At 41.3% G+C, this 15,824-nt stretch overlaps 1 protein-coding gene across 1 annotated transcript; it reads right to left on the bottom strand.

Annotated features, from left to right (window-relative positions):
* Window positions 1-62: 62 nt before the first annotated feature.
* jpt1a (Jupiter microtubule associated homolog 1a) lies at window positions 63-9,981 on the bottom strand. Its single transcript, XM_026910862.3, has 5 exons — window positions 9,680-9,981; window positions 6,110-6,252; window positions 4,142-4,257; window positions 3,999-4,023; window positions 63-669 (listed from the first exon to the last, which is right to left on the bottom strand). Exons 1-5 carry the CDS (start codon window positions 9,733-9,735, stop codon window positions 539-541), a joined length of 471 nt encoding a protein of 156 aa, XP_026766663.1. The 5' UTR covers window positions 9,736-9,981; the 3' UTR covers window positions 63-538.
* Between the last annotated feature and the right edge of the window lie 5,843 nt (window positions 9,982-15,824).

Consider the following 15,824-nt stretch of genomic DNA (forward strand, 5'->3'; position numbering starts at 1 on the left):
AGACTTTAAACCACACACACACACACACACACGAGAGAGAGAGAGAGAGAGAGAGTTATTAGTTTCATAGCAATATTTTATTATACGTAGAAATGCACACAAACATTTTAAATCCGTATAAACCCAGGAATGAGAAGGACGAGACAGGAGCCTGCAGCTTTACACCGTTTTGGAGAAACAAATTGTTGAAATTAAACATGAAGAGATGAGAGGCATCTGCAGGTCCAAACATGATCAGGAACACACATTCAGGAAGGACAAAGAGGCAGGAACTGGAGCAGAGATGCAGTTCATCTGCTTATGTAACAACGAGAGAAAAGACATGGAGCAGGAATAATACAGGGAGCAAACAGGACCGAGGCCTGGATTTACAAAGCATCTCAACACACACACACACACACACACACACACACACACACAGAGAAACACACAAACACACACACAGTTTGGTCACTGGAGACCAGATGCTTGTAAACGTGGCTCTGGATGTGGCGTGGTGCAGAGAGAGAGGGAGAGAGACAGAGTGTGTGTGTGTGTTTCAGCCCAGGATGAGGGAGGATTTGCCCCCAGGAGGGTTTCTGCGTCCTGACGGTTTCTCAGACGAAGCACCCGGGCCAGATTTTTCTGTCCGAGTCGCCTCCACCTCCTCCTCCACTGCCTCCACAGGATCTACACACAGGAAATGATCAGCCACTGAAACATCCATCCAGCTGAGAGTCACTTAAGCATCAGGAAAGGAATTCAACTAATATATACAACCACCCACTCAGATACACACACACACACTTCCTCGCGTTCTCTCATTCACACACCCACACACACACTTCCTCGCGTTCTCTCATTCACACACCCACTCACACACACCCACTCACACACACCCACTCACACACACCCACTCACACCCTTGCGTTCTCTCATTCACACACTCACTCACCTACACACACACACACACACATCCTCACTTTCTCTCATTCATTCACTCCTCCTTTCTCCTTCACCTTTCCTCTCTCTGCTTCTGTCCACCTCTACTTCTCTCTCTCTCTCTCCATCTGTCTGTCTCTCTGTCTCTTTCTCCCTCATTTCTCCATCTCCTTCTCTCTCACTCATTCAGTTGCTCCTGTCGCTCTCACTCCATCCATCCGTCTCCCCCTCTCTCTCTCCCTCCCTCCTTCTCACACTCCTACTCCTCTCTGTTCTGTCTCTCTCACCTGCCTTCTGTCTCTCACATTGTCTGTATTTCCGTCTATCTATATCTTGCATTTCATCCTCCTTCTGTCTCTCTTCCTCCATCTCACTCTCTCCCATTGCTCTCACTTTCTATCATCCACCTCATGTCCCTCTTTCCTTCTGCCCGTCTTTCACTCTCTCCTTCTGTCTCTCCCCTCTTTCTCTCCTGTCTTCTTCAACTTCTGTCTGTCTCTTTATTAGACTATAGTACTGTGTACATTAAATAATAATAATAATAATAATAATAATAATAATAATAATAATAATAATAATAATAAGACTAGAAGTGGTGATGTTTATTAATCTAAAGACGCTTCAGTGCAGCAGTGTTTATAAACCAAGCAGGAATTTGGATTAAAATCTAAAACCCCCAGCTATAGATAGTTTAAGAATGAGTGTATTCTTTTTAACTCTAACACACGAAACTATGTGAAAGTGACAGTGTGTGTGTGTGTGTGTGTGTGTGTGTGTGTGTGTTTTTACAGAATCAGTACCTGGAAACCTTTACTGATTATTTACATTCCTGCAGATTCAGACAAACGAGTTTTTCTTAGGACAATACAGCAGACCACACACACACACACACACACACACACACACACACACACACAAAATCTGCACATATAAAAATCACACTCGTGTGCGCACACACAGCTGTGCTGATGAAGAAACACGGCAACTGCCAACAGAAATCCCCCAGCATTCAGCAGGATCTAATGGTACTACTTACACACTGTTCTCACACACACACACAAGCACACACAAGCACACACAAGCACACACAAGCACACACAAGCACACACAAGCACACACAAGCACACACAAGCACACACAAGCACACACACACTCTTGTCACTTTCACACAGTCTCTTGTGTGGTAGAGTTAAAGAGAATACACTCTTTCCCAAACTATCTCTAGCTGCGGACAGAGAGAGACAGACACACAAACAGAAACAGAAACACACACACACACAATCTACACGTTTGAAAATCACACACGTGTGCGCACACACAGACAAGAGTGATCAAAAGTGGAGTGAAGAAACACGGCAACTGCCAACAGAAATCCCCCCCAGCAATCAGCAGGATCTAACGCTACTACTACTTACATACTGTTGTCACACACACACAGACACACACACACAGACACACACACACAGACACACACACACACAGACACACACACACAGACACACACACACACAGACACACACACACACAGACACACACACACACAGACACACACACACACAGACACACACACAGTCTCTTTTGTGGTGGAGTTAAAGAGAATACACTCATTCCTAAAATATATATATAGCTGGGGGACAGACACACACACACAGACAGAAACAGACACACACACACACACACACACACACAGACAGAAACAGACACACACACACACACACACACACACAGACAGAAACAGACACACACAAAATCTGTACATCTAAAATCACACACTTGTGCACACACACAGCTGTGCGGATCAACAGTGGAGTGAATAAACACAGCAACTGCCAAGAGAAATCCCCAGAATTCAGCAGGATCTAACACTACTACTATTTACATGCTGTTCTCACACACACACACACACACACACACACACACACACACACACATGTGCGTGCATGAAGAACACAGCTGTGACTTTAGTGAGGAGAGAACTGAGGAATGGATTATGAACAGCGCCACCTGCAGCTCGATGCAGCTACTGCAGGACAGAATCAGGAGACGTCACTCAGAAAATAAACAGATGCTGATGGAGGGAGATCAGTGCTGGAGAAATGTGGAGAAAAACGAAGGACAGAGAGAGAGAAATCAATGGACAAGCACAACGAAAGAAGATGAGGAGAGACAGACGAGAGAAGAAGGATGAAGAAAAAAATGAGAGGCAAAGAGGAGAAAGGAAGAAAATGAGAGAGAAGAGACAAGAAAAGACGACAAGGGACGAAGAGGATGAAAGAAGACAAGCAACAAAGACAGAAGACAAGGACAAGGAACAAAGATTAAAAAAGAAAAGAGCAAAAAACAAAGCAAGAAAAATAAAGGGATGAAGGGAAAGAAGAAAGAGGGATGGAAGCGATTATGGGAAAGAAGAGAACTAGGGACAAAGATGGAAAAAAAAAAACAGGGACAAAAAAATCCACAGGAAAAGAAGAAAAACAAAAAAAATACCTGGAAGAGGAAAAGGAGGACTGAAAAATGACAAGAAAAGGAAAAGAAGAAAGCAAGAAGCAGAAAACATGGGGCAAAGAGGAAAAAAGAAAAAAAAAACAGAAAAGATTAAAGGAGAGCCAGAGATATTTTAAAAAATAACGACAGAAAGATGATGAAAGAAAAAAAAAACAAGCAAAAAAAAAAGATGGAAGGAAAACAAGGGACCAAAAAGGACAAGAAGAAAAGAAAAAAAGTGATGAATAAGAGAAAAGAAAAAATGACAGGTAGAGGAAGAGAGAAAGTGAGTGAGGAAGACAAAAGAAGAAGAAAACTGGGAAAATGATGGAAGAAAAAAAACAGGAAGAGGAAGTAATGAAGACAAAAGAAGAAGAAAATGAGGGATGAAGGAGGCAGAATAAAAAGATAGAAGATAATGAAGGAAAAGAAAAACAAGAGAATGATAAGAACATAAGAAATGAATAATAGATGATGGACAAAGAAGAAGGTAAAGAAGGATGAGAAGATGAGAATGAAGATGGAGAAAGTGAAAGTGAAAGAGATGATGGACAGATGATGATGGAAGGAAGAAGGTTTTGCTCTTCACTCACCGTTGTTTTTTCCGTCATCTCCGTTCTGTGAAGAAAATAAGAGGAAGAAGGTGACGTGAGGAGAAGAAACAATCACACAGTAGCAGGATCTCACCATGGTGCTGAGGAGTGTGTGTGTGTGTGTGTGGGGGGGGGGATCTCACCACCACTGATGATGATGAAGGCTCATCTTGTGCATCACCGGTTTGATTGACAGGTTGGACACACCTCCTGAGCGGTGCTGAAGGTTCTCCACACAACACACCTGTGGGCTTCCCACCTGCAGGACAGAGAACCAGACAGAACCCATCAGAACCCCTGAGAACCCATCAGAACCCCTGAGAACCCATCAAAATCCATCAGAACCCCTGAGAACCCATCAGAAACCCTGAGAACCCATCAGAACCCCTCAGGAACCCAACAAAACAGAACAGGTGTGTGTTTAAGGTACCAAGAGACCCGAAAAAGATTTTTAAAGATGAGCTTCTGTGTGACGGATGAATTTTAGGGGGAGGGAAAAAAAAAAAAAAAAAAAGATTCCCATTTCCTGAAGAGAGAGAGAGAGAGAGAGAGAGAGAGATAGAGAGAGAGAGTGATGAACAGACAAAGAAAGAATGATGTAGAAAGACATAAAGAGACAAATAATAGACAAATGAAAAGAAAGTTAAAGAAAGAGACAGACTGACGAAAAGAGACAGAAAGAGAAAGAAAGAAACAGACTCTCTGAGTCACTCTGAGGAACCATGGTTCCAGATCATACCACTGCACTACACACACACACACACACACACACACACACACACACACACCCCGCACGCACCACGCCCCCCACGCACATGCACCACACCCCCCAGAAGCATTACGCCCCCCACATGCACGCTCACACCACGCTCCACACACACACACACACACACACATTCCTTGCACACCTGAGCAGGTAAAACGCTCAGTACAGGTAGTGACAGTCCAAACGCATTAATCAGGAAAGGTTCTGTTCTGTTCTGCTGATATTGATGTTGGAATAATGGATCATTAGCATGTTTTTGCACGACACTTTCATGGCTGCGTGTTGCACGCTTTATGTCACTGCTCTCGTTTGAGAAGAACGCGGTGAGATCAGGAGGAAGATCACACACATCACGTAAAGCTCCGCTCAGCCTGAACATCTGCATACCAGCAGCGCAATTAGAGCAATCAGGAGCCGTCCGTCTGCATTTCTAACCCCTGAACACACCGCGTACAGGACACTGCTCTGCTGCTCAGTCTCAGCAATCCAAACACAAAGAGAAAGAAGGACAAATCAGAGAGGCAAAGAAAGATAGAAAGAAAAAAAAAAGACAGATAGAAGGAAAGACAGACAGAAAGAGAAACACAGGTGGAAAGAAAGAAACAAAGAAGATGATAGACAGATGAAGACAGAGACAGAAAGATATATATATATATATAAAAACACTTAAACATGAGGAAGTGAAGAAAGGAACTAAGCAATATTTTTACTGTTTCCTCGTTAATGACGTTTATAGTTTAACCAGAATTTTATTTATTATTTTTTTAGAACAGGAAATCAGATTAAATTTAAAGATGCACTCTCAGGAAAAAGTGTCCAGTCTTGAACATTTAAAGGTTCTTCAGTTTTCTCTCTCAGGAAAGATTCTGTGTTGAACACACTGGTTCCTCATTGGAGAGCATTTTCAGGACGATAAAAACCATCAGCCACCAAAAGAAGAACCATCAAAACTCTAAAGACTCAAACACTACACAAAGCCACGCCCCCATGTATACAGCTGTCCTGATTGGTTGGATGTTGGTGGTCCATGTCACATCAGGTTCTTCAGTCTACACTCTGGAACACAAGGACCAGAGGTTCTCCTCTGAGCAGATAACGAGCCTCATTTATCCACCACCTACTGTTCCCAAACACCTGGAATGTCCCAGGTTATTAGAAGCTGGTTCTAGAAAGTTCTCCATACTTCTGGTACTGGGGAAAAAAGCACTCACAGGTTCCTCAGGTTGTCTCTCTGAGAACAATCATAAAGCTGAGAACCTTCCAGACAGAAGACAGAACCTTTGAGGAATACTACACAAATGGAGAACCTCCATGTTCCTGTATAAGCTCGTCCTCCTTAACTCACCTGGTGGGTTGTTCCTTCGATGAGCATGTGGATCCTCGGGTTCTGCAAAAATGCTGGAAGCCATTTTGTTTTTGCGAGCGGCGGGTTTCTCCTCTTCGTTGCCAAAGCAGATGTTGGAGCCTCCGCCTGGTGGACGGAGAACCCTGGAACACGAACACACACACACACACACACACACACACACACACACACACACACACACAGATCAGTGATGTCATTAACAGCTACATGGTTCTTCAGTTGTTCCTCTGGGGGAACCCTTAAAGGTTGTAGAATCCTACACCAGAACGTTTCCCAATGGAAATGGGTTCCAAGTAGAACCGAGTCTTTAATTATCCAATGAACTCCTACAGAACCCTTGAAGAACCATTTACCAAGGTCCTAGGTATTAAGAAGAAACTCATCAGCAATAATTTACAGTTTGTACCACACACTTAGCCAGTTAAGCTTCCTAAAAAAAAAAAGGGTTCTTGGAAAACACACTTTTGAAGGGTTCTACAGCCTATAGAACCTTTAATGGTCCTGCAGAAGCACAACCAAAGATCTTGTGAAGTTTCAAAATTTCTGAAGAGCATCTCTGAACTTTAGACTTTGACTGATGTGAATAACAATCTCAGTGGGTTAATGAGAGCTTGCACAGGTTCTTCTTTCACTTAGAACCCACATTTTCATTGGAAATGAAGCTAGAACATCACACTGACTGGAACTGTGGAACTAACGAGCCCATGAGTATCAAACACACCTTACAATTATGGCAACAAAGAACCAGTTAACGAACGTGCCGAGATTTCCACAGTAATTAAAACATCTGGGAGCAGAGACATAAATCAGCGTAAGTGGAACAGTGTTAGAACCTTGAAGCTTTCATGAACCTTCAAGAACTCTAAGCAGTGAGGAACATGTGAGTCAGAGAAGCTCCTGAGCTGATGATCACACAGCTGACGACTGCAGCGACTGTAACGCAGCACTAAACACCAACGCTGGTGTCGCTGATGTGGCTTCGGTTCATCTCCTGTGGGCGTGGCCTAATGCAGATGAGCTAGCCACATCATCTCCATCTTCACCACCACCTCCATCTCCTGTCACTTCTACACTCACTGTTCCCGCTTCTTCAGTGTTACATTATTTTAGTAATAACATTAAACAGAAAGATTTTTAAACGCAGCTCGACTGAATTAGAATTCATTATGTAATTCAGAGCACAGATACCGAGTGATCACCGTGACTCACTGCCACATCACCCTCGGCTTCACCCACACCGCTTCAAGGAATATGCGTCACAGTCACATATACATTATATATATATACACACACACACACACACACACACAATCCGATTTAATTTTATTTAACATCTACACAACTGAGTTGTTTCACAAAGACCAGGAATTACTAACTCTAATCAGTCAAAATACTCACCGGCGTAAATAAAGGGTTTGTCAGTGTTATAACAGCACTGACTATACTTACGACAAATAAAAAATTATCACATTATACACACACACACGTCATATTATAGGACACGACCCAGCCCTTTATGATTGAGCTTTATGACCTTTATGACCTTTATGATTGAATTGTTTAACTCTTTCTTTGGCTTACAGGTGTGTAAACACAGAATAACAGAATAAATACCACAAAGTGCACAAACAGACCGTGTGTGTGTGTGTGTGTGTTTAGAATGACCTTTGGGCATGTCAAAGTGAAGTGAAACCGCACAACCCAAAAAAAAAAAAAAAAAAAACAGACTATCAAAACTAAAACGTCACAACAAATCATTTCGAAAGCGACATGAAAAGCAGCAGCAGGTCGTGTCCTGATCCCAGGACGGAGGCATCTTTATGATCTCGTGTGTGAAATGATACACTCCCGTGTACACACCGGCTCGGCCCTGCTTGTTGGACACGGTCTGAAGATCAGATGTTACTATTATTCCGATGGGATTAGTTTTCTGGTTGTTCTGATCGATTCAAAGAGGATGAGAATCGTATTTCATGGGCGTGTCTCGTTTTGTGGCGTACTAAAAAAATAAATAAATAATTTTTTTTTAAAAATCCACATGTACTACACGCACTACTACATCCACATGTACTACTCGTTTTAATACACACTGAATGTTCTGATTTTTTTATATATATATATATATATATATATATATATATATATATATATATATATACACACATATATATACACATATATATACATACATACATATATACACACACACAAGTGCTTGCTGTAAGGGGGCGTGGCCATGCTTGATCATTAGCAGGTCACATGACTGTAACATGTCTGTAGTAATGTGTATCTGTGCTAGGAACTCAATAACGTCCCTAAAAACCCTGGAAGTGTTGCTTCTCTGACACGCCCTTTCACACCTCGTCTATTTTTTTTTTTTCTTTAATTGTTCTGCATTTTGAACTTCTTGTTTTGGAGACGACAGAAAAGAGAAAAAAGAGGAAGAGCTTCCTGGAGCGTCTTTATACTGAAGCAAAAGCGTAAAACCTTTTTACAGGATATAACACAATCTTTACCATCATGTCAGTCCAGACAGGATAAATATTACCTGGAGTTATTTCTGCTTGCTCAGTTTAATCTTTCCAAACACCGTGTCCTGATCGTTCGTAGAAAAATTACAGATACGGACTCAGATGGGACCAAAATCCCAGAGACACTCCAGGAATGCTCATGTTACCATTCCTCCACATGGAAACTAATCCTGTCTGAATAAGGCTTTGGATAAAATAAACAAACAAATAAAAAAAAATTTTAAAAAATCACTGAATTGAGTGTGCGTGTGTGCGTGTGTGTGAGAGAGAGAGAGAGAGAGAGAGAGAGAGAGAGAGAACAGGGGTTAATGCAGATCCAGGTTTGATGTCTGATCACCTGTCAATGAATAATCCACTGTAAAGCTGTAAAATACACACACACACCTGAATACACATCTCTCGGCAAACACTGCGGCGTATTACAAGTAAATTCAAGGCAAATTCCGGTTTGCAGAAGAACATCATGTAGACAAAGGCGGAACCCCACCCAGTCAGGACAGAACCAAATCCACCAACCACATCCTGTGCAAACCTGCTGTTTATCACAGTTCATCTAGACACGCAGAAATACGACTGAACGTAAAAGCCGGGACATGAATGCACTTGTCTGCAGGTTAGAAAAGAGGAAGATGAAGAGGAAGAGGAAGAGGAAGATGATGGATGGAGGAGAGTGAAAGCAATGCAGCAGTCTCTCAGGAAACAATGGAGAAGCTAGAGTAACCCTGGCCAGGCGATAAGCGTGGGTTCAGAGCCACTTTCAGGAGGAAAGGGCTTCCTACACTGCATGCTGCTGGCTCTCAGGAACAATAGACATCTCTGCAGCTCTGAGGGATCTAATGACTTAATGAGCTGCACCTGCAAATCCTCCCTAATTAACACACACACACACACACACACACACACACACACACAAATCCACTGGCTCACATTACAAGCTTTACACCATCATCTCATCTCATTTACTCTATTACTCGTGCATCATTGTTATGAATACTGTTTGCATGAATGCATGCTGTACCTGGAGCTGCTCTTGGCATCCGGGTCCATGCCCTGAAACGTGGTGGTGGTCGTCATTATTCTCTCTTTCCTCTTCTTTCTTTAAATTCCTGCACGACTTTTAACCCAAAATCACGCCCTAATTCCAAACTCACTAATCACTCCAACTATCCAGCTAGCTCACTAACTCACTCACAACCTCACAGTCTCATTTTATCGATTAAAAACCGACATCAGCATCTCTCTCTCTCACACACACGCACACAAAAAAAATCCCACCCCAGGCGTCTGAGGTCCAAACCGCTCCATTCTGACTGCGGAGACGCCTTATGGGCCGTTTACTGACCTCTGATTGGTCGAGACGTTTTACATCTTCGCTCTGATTGGCTGAAACAAGCTTCGGCTCGCGTCATGACTGCTGCTGAAAGAGGAAGAAGGAAGCCGCTATCTGAGGTAAACTAGGGACATGCAGAAATGGCTGGTCTTAGTCCCTATAAATGTGCACTACTTAGGGTAGATAGAATGGTTTCTACACACTACATAGGGCACTACACATCCAGGTGACTATTTAGCTCCCTATTACCCCTATAAACACACTAAATAGGGTTTAACAATGACAAGTGCACACTATGTAGTGTTCAATTTGGCATGAAGAGCCCTACATCCTTACTACATAGGGTACATAATGTCTCACATAGGCTGTGTAGTGCACTATTATCACCAGTCCAGCTCTTTATTCCCTATAATACCTTCTAAACCCTAAGCACCCTACCTGATATCCACTAGATCCCTACTTAGCGCAGATAGAATGGTTTCTACACACTATATAGTGCACTATACATCCTAAATAAGGTATATACACTAAATAGGGTATAACAATGACAAGTGCACACTATGTAGTGTTCAATTTGGCATGAAGAGTCATACATCCTTACTACATAGTGTACATAATGTCTCATACAGCCTGTGTAGTGCACTATTATGACCAGTCCAGCTCTTTATTCCCTATAATACCTTCTAAACCCTAAGCACCCTACCGGATATCCACTAGATCCCTACTTAGGGTAGATAGAATGGTTTCTACACACTATATAGTGCCCTATGTAGTAAACACACTATAACACACTAAACAAGGTATAACAATGACAAGTGCACACTATGTAGTGTTCAGATTTGCACTGAGAGCCCTACTTCCTTACTACATAGTATACATAATGTCTCATACAGCCTGTGTAGTGCACTATTATGACCAAGTCAGCTCCACTAGATCCCTACTTCCTATATTCACACACTACTTAGGGTAGATAGAATGGTTCCTACACACTACATAGTGCACTATACATCTTAAATAGGGTATATACACTAAATAGGGTACAACAGTGGTAAGTGCACACTACGTAGTGTTCAGTTTGGCATGGAGAGCCCTACGTCCTTATGTAAGTGCACTACATAGGGTACATAATGTCTCATACACCCTGTGTAGTGCACTATTATGACCAAGTCAGCTCTTTATTCACTATAATAACTTCTAAACCCTAAGCACCCTACTGAATATCCACTAGATCCCTACTTCCTATATTCACACACTACTTAGGGTAGATAGAATGGTTTCTACACACTACATAGTGCACTACACATCCAGTTGACTATTTAGCTCCCTATTACCCTTATAAACACACTAAATAGGGTTTAACAATGACAAGTGCACACTATGTAGTGTTCAATTTGGCATGAAGAGCCCTACTTCCTTACTACATAGGGTACATAATGTCTCATACAGCCTGTGTAGTGCACTATTATGACCAGTCCAGCTCTTTATTCCCTATAATAACTTCTAAATCCCTAAGCACCCTACCTGATATCCACTAGATCCCTACTTAGGGCAGATAGAATGGTTTCTACACACTACATAGTGCACTATACATCCTAAAATAGGTAAATACACTAAATAGGGTATAACAGTGACAAGTGCACACTATGTAGTGTTCAATTTGGCATCAAGAGTCATACATCCTTATGTAAGTGCACTACATAGTGTACATAATGTCTCATACAGCCTGTGTAGTGCACTATTATGAACAGTCCAGCTCTTTATTCCCTATAATACCTTCTAAACTCTAAGCACCCTACCTGATATCCACTAGATCCCTTCTTAGGGTATATAGAATGGTTTCTACACACTACATAGTGCACTATACATCCTAAATAAGGTATATACACTAAATAGGGTATAACAATGACAAGTGCACACTATGTAGTGTTCAATTTGGCATGAAGAGTCATACATCCTTACTACATAGTGTACATAATGTCTCATACAGCCTGTGTAGTGCACTATTATGACCAGTCCAGCTCTTTATTCCCTATAATACCTTCTAAACCCTAAGCACCCTACCGGATATCCACTAGATCCCTACTTAGGGTAGATAGAATGGTTTCTACACACTATATAGTGCCCTATGTAGTAAACACACTATAACACACTAAACAAGGTATAACAATGACAAGTGCACACTATGTAGTGTTCAGATTTGCACTGAGAGCCCTACTTCCTTACTACATAGTATACATAATGTCTCATACAGCCTGTGTAGTGCACTATTATGACCAAGTCAGCTCCACTAGATCCCTACTTCCTATATTCACACACTACTTAGGGTAGATAGAATGGTTCCTACACACTACATAGTGCACTATACATCTTAAATAGGGTATATACACTAAATAGGGTACAACAGTGGTAAGTGCACACTACGTAGTGTTCAGTTTGGCATGGAGAGCCCTACGTCCTTATGTAAGTGCACTACATAGGGTACATAATGTCTCATACACCCTGTGTAGTGCACTATTATGACCAAGTCAGCTCTTTATTCACTATAATAACTTCTAAACCCTAAGCACCCTACTGAATATCCACTAGATCCCTACTTCCTATATTCACACACTACTTAGGGTAGATAGAATGGTTTCTACACACTACATAGTGCACTACACATCCAGTTGACTATTTAGCTCCCTATTACCCTTATAAACACACTAAATAGGGTTTAACAATGACAAGTGCACACTATGTAGTGTTCAATTTGGCATGAAGAGCCCTACTTCCTTACTACATAGGGTACATAATGTCTCATACAGCCTGTGTAGTGCACTATTATGACCAGTCCAGCTCTTTATTCCCTATAATAACTTCTAAATCCCTAAGCACCCTACCTGATATCCACTAGATCCCTACTTAGGGCAGATAGAATGGTTTCTACACACTACATAGTGCACTATACATCCTAAAATAGGTAAATACACTAAATAGGGTATAACAGTGACAAGTGCACACTATGTAGTGTTCAATTTGGCATCAAGAGTCATACATCCTTATGTAAGTGCACTACATAGTGTACATAATGTCTCATACAGCCTGTGTAGTGCACTATTATGAACAGTCCAGCTCTTTATTCCCTATAATACCTTCTAAACTCTAAGCACCCTACCTGATATCCACTAGATCCCTTCTTAGGGTATATAGAATGGTTTCTACACACTACATAGTGCACTATACATCCTAAATAAGGTATATACACTAAATAGGGTATAACAATGACAAGTGCACACTATGTAGTGTTCAATTTGGCATGAAGAGTCATACATCCTTACTACATAGTGTACATAATGTCTCATACAGCCTGTGTAGTGCACTATTATGACCAGTCCAGCTCTTTATTCCCTATAATACCTTCTAAACCCTAAGCACCCTACCGGATATCCACTAGATCCCTACTTAGGGTAGATAGAATGGTTTCTACACACTATATAGTGCCCTATGTAGTAAACACACTATAACACACTAAACAAGGTATAACAATGACAAGTGCACACTATGTAGTGTTCAGATTTGCACTGAGAGCCCTACTTCCTTACTACATAGTATACATAATGTCTCATACAGCCTGTGTAGTGCACTATTATGACCAAGTCAGCTCCACTAGATCCCTACTTCCTATATTCACACACTACTTAGGGTAGATAGAATGGTTCCTACACACTACATAGTGCACTATACATCTTAAATAGGGTATATACACTAAATAGGGTACAACAGTGGTAAGTGCACACTACGTAGTGTTCAGTTTGGCATGGAGAGCCCTACGTCCTTATGTAAGTGCACTACATAGGGTACATAATGTCTCATACACCCTGTGTAGTGCACTATTATGACCAAGTCAGCTCTTTATTCACTATAATAACTTCTAAACCCTAAGCACCCTACTGAATATCCACTAGATCCCTACTTCCTATATTCACACACTACTTAGGGTAGATAGAATGGTTTCTACACACTACATAGTGCACTACACATCCAGTTGACTATTTAGCTCCCTATTACCCTTATAAACACACTAAATAGGGTTTAACAATGACAAGTGCACACTATGTAGTGTTCAATTTGGCATGAAGAGCCCTACTTCCTTACTACATAGGGTACATAATGTCTCATACAGCCTGTGTAGTGCACTATTATGACCAGTCCAGCTCTTTATTCCCTATAATAACTTCTAAATCCCTAAGCACCCTACCTGATATCCACTAGATCCCTACTTAGGGCAGATAGAATGGTTTCTACACACTACATAGTGCACTATACATCCTAAAATAGGTAAATACACTAAATAGGGTATAACAGTGACAAGTGCACACTATGTAGTGTTCAATTTGGCATCAAGAGTCATACATCCTTATGTAAGTGCACTACATAGTGTACATAATGTCTCATACAGCCTGTGTAGTGCACTATTATGAACAGTCCAGCTCTTTATTCCCTATAATACCTTCTAAACTCTAAGCACCCTACCTGATATCCACTAGATCCCTTCTTAGGGTATATAGAATGGTTTCTACACACTACATAGTGCACTATACATCCTAAATAAGGTATATACACTAAATAGGGTATAACAATGACAAGTGCACACTATGTAGTGTTCAATTTGGCATGAAGAGTCATACATCCTTACTACATAGTGTACATAATGTCTCATACAGCCTGTGTAGTGCACTATTATGACCAGTCCAGCTCTTTATTCCCTATAATACCTTCTAAACCCTAAGCACCCTACCGGATATCCACTAGATCCCTACTTAGGGTAGATAGAATGGTTTCTACACACTATATAGTGCCCTATGTAGTAAACACACTATAACACACTAAACAAGGTATAACAATGACAAGTGCACACTATGTAGTGTTCAGATTTGCACTGAGAGCCCTACTTCCTTACTACATAGTATACATAATGTCTCATACAGCCTGTGTAGTGCACTATTATGACCAAGTCAGCTCCACTAGATCCCTACTTCCTATATTCACACACTACTTAGGGTAGATAGAATGGTTCCTACACACTACATAGTGCACTATACATCTTAAATAGGGTATATACACTAAATAGGGTACAACAGTGGTAAGTGCACACTACGTAGTGTTCAGTTTGGCATGGAGAGCCCTACGTCCTTATGTAAGTGCACTACATAGGGTACATAATGTCTCATACACCCTGTGTAGTGCACTATTATGACCAAGTCAGCTCTTTATTCACTATAATAACTTCTAAACCCTAAGCACCCTACTGAATATCCACTAGATCCCTACTTCCTATATTCACACACTACTTAGGGTAGATAGAATGGTTTCTACACACTACATAGTGCACTACACATCCAGTTGACTATTTAGCTCCCTATTACCCTTATAAACACACTAAATAGGGTTTAACAATGACAAGTGCACACTATGTAGTGTTCAATTTGGCATGAAGAGCCCTACTTCCTTACTACATAGGGTACATAATGTCTCATACAGCCTGTGTAGTGCACTATTATGACCAGTCCAGCTCTTTATTCCCTATAATAACTTCTAAATCCCTAAGCACCCTACCTGATATCCACTAGATCCCTACTTAGGGCAGATAGAATGGTTTCTACACACTACATAGTGCACTATACATCCTAAAATAGGTAAATACACTAAATAGGGTATAACAGTGACAAGTGCACACTATGTAGTGTTCAATTTGGCATCAAGAGTCATACATCCTTATGTAAGTGCACTACATAGTGTACATAATGTCTCATACAGCCTGTGTAGTGCACTATTATGAACAGTCCAGCTCTTT

Source organism: Pangasianodon hypophthalmus, chromosome 2, assembly GCF_027358585.1.
Source record: "Pangasianodon hypophthalmus isolate fPanHyp1 chromosome 2, fPanHyp1.pri, whole genome shotgun sequence".
NCBI lineage: Eukaryota > Metazoa > Chordata > Actinopteri > Siluriformes > Pangasiidae > Pangasianodon > Pangasianodon hypophthalmus.

What these genes read in the sequence shown, in the direction of transcription:
- jpt1a (XM_026910862.3), bottom strand. Translation starts at nt 9,735, where the DNA reads ATGACGACCACCACCACGTTTCAGGGCATGGACCCGGATGCCAAGAGC. An exon ending in TCGAAGGAACAACCCACCAG is followed by an intron (nt 4,258 to 6,109) that starts GTGAGTTAAGGA and finishes TCTGTCCTGCAG; the next exon opens with GTGGGAAGCCCACAGGTGTG. An exon ending in CTTCATCATCATCAGTGGTG is followed by an intron (nt 4,024 to 4,141) that starts GTGAGATCCCCC and finishes TTTTCTTCACAG; the next exon opens with AACGGAGATGACGGAAAAAA.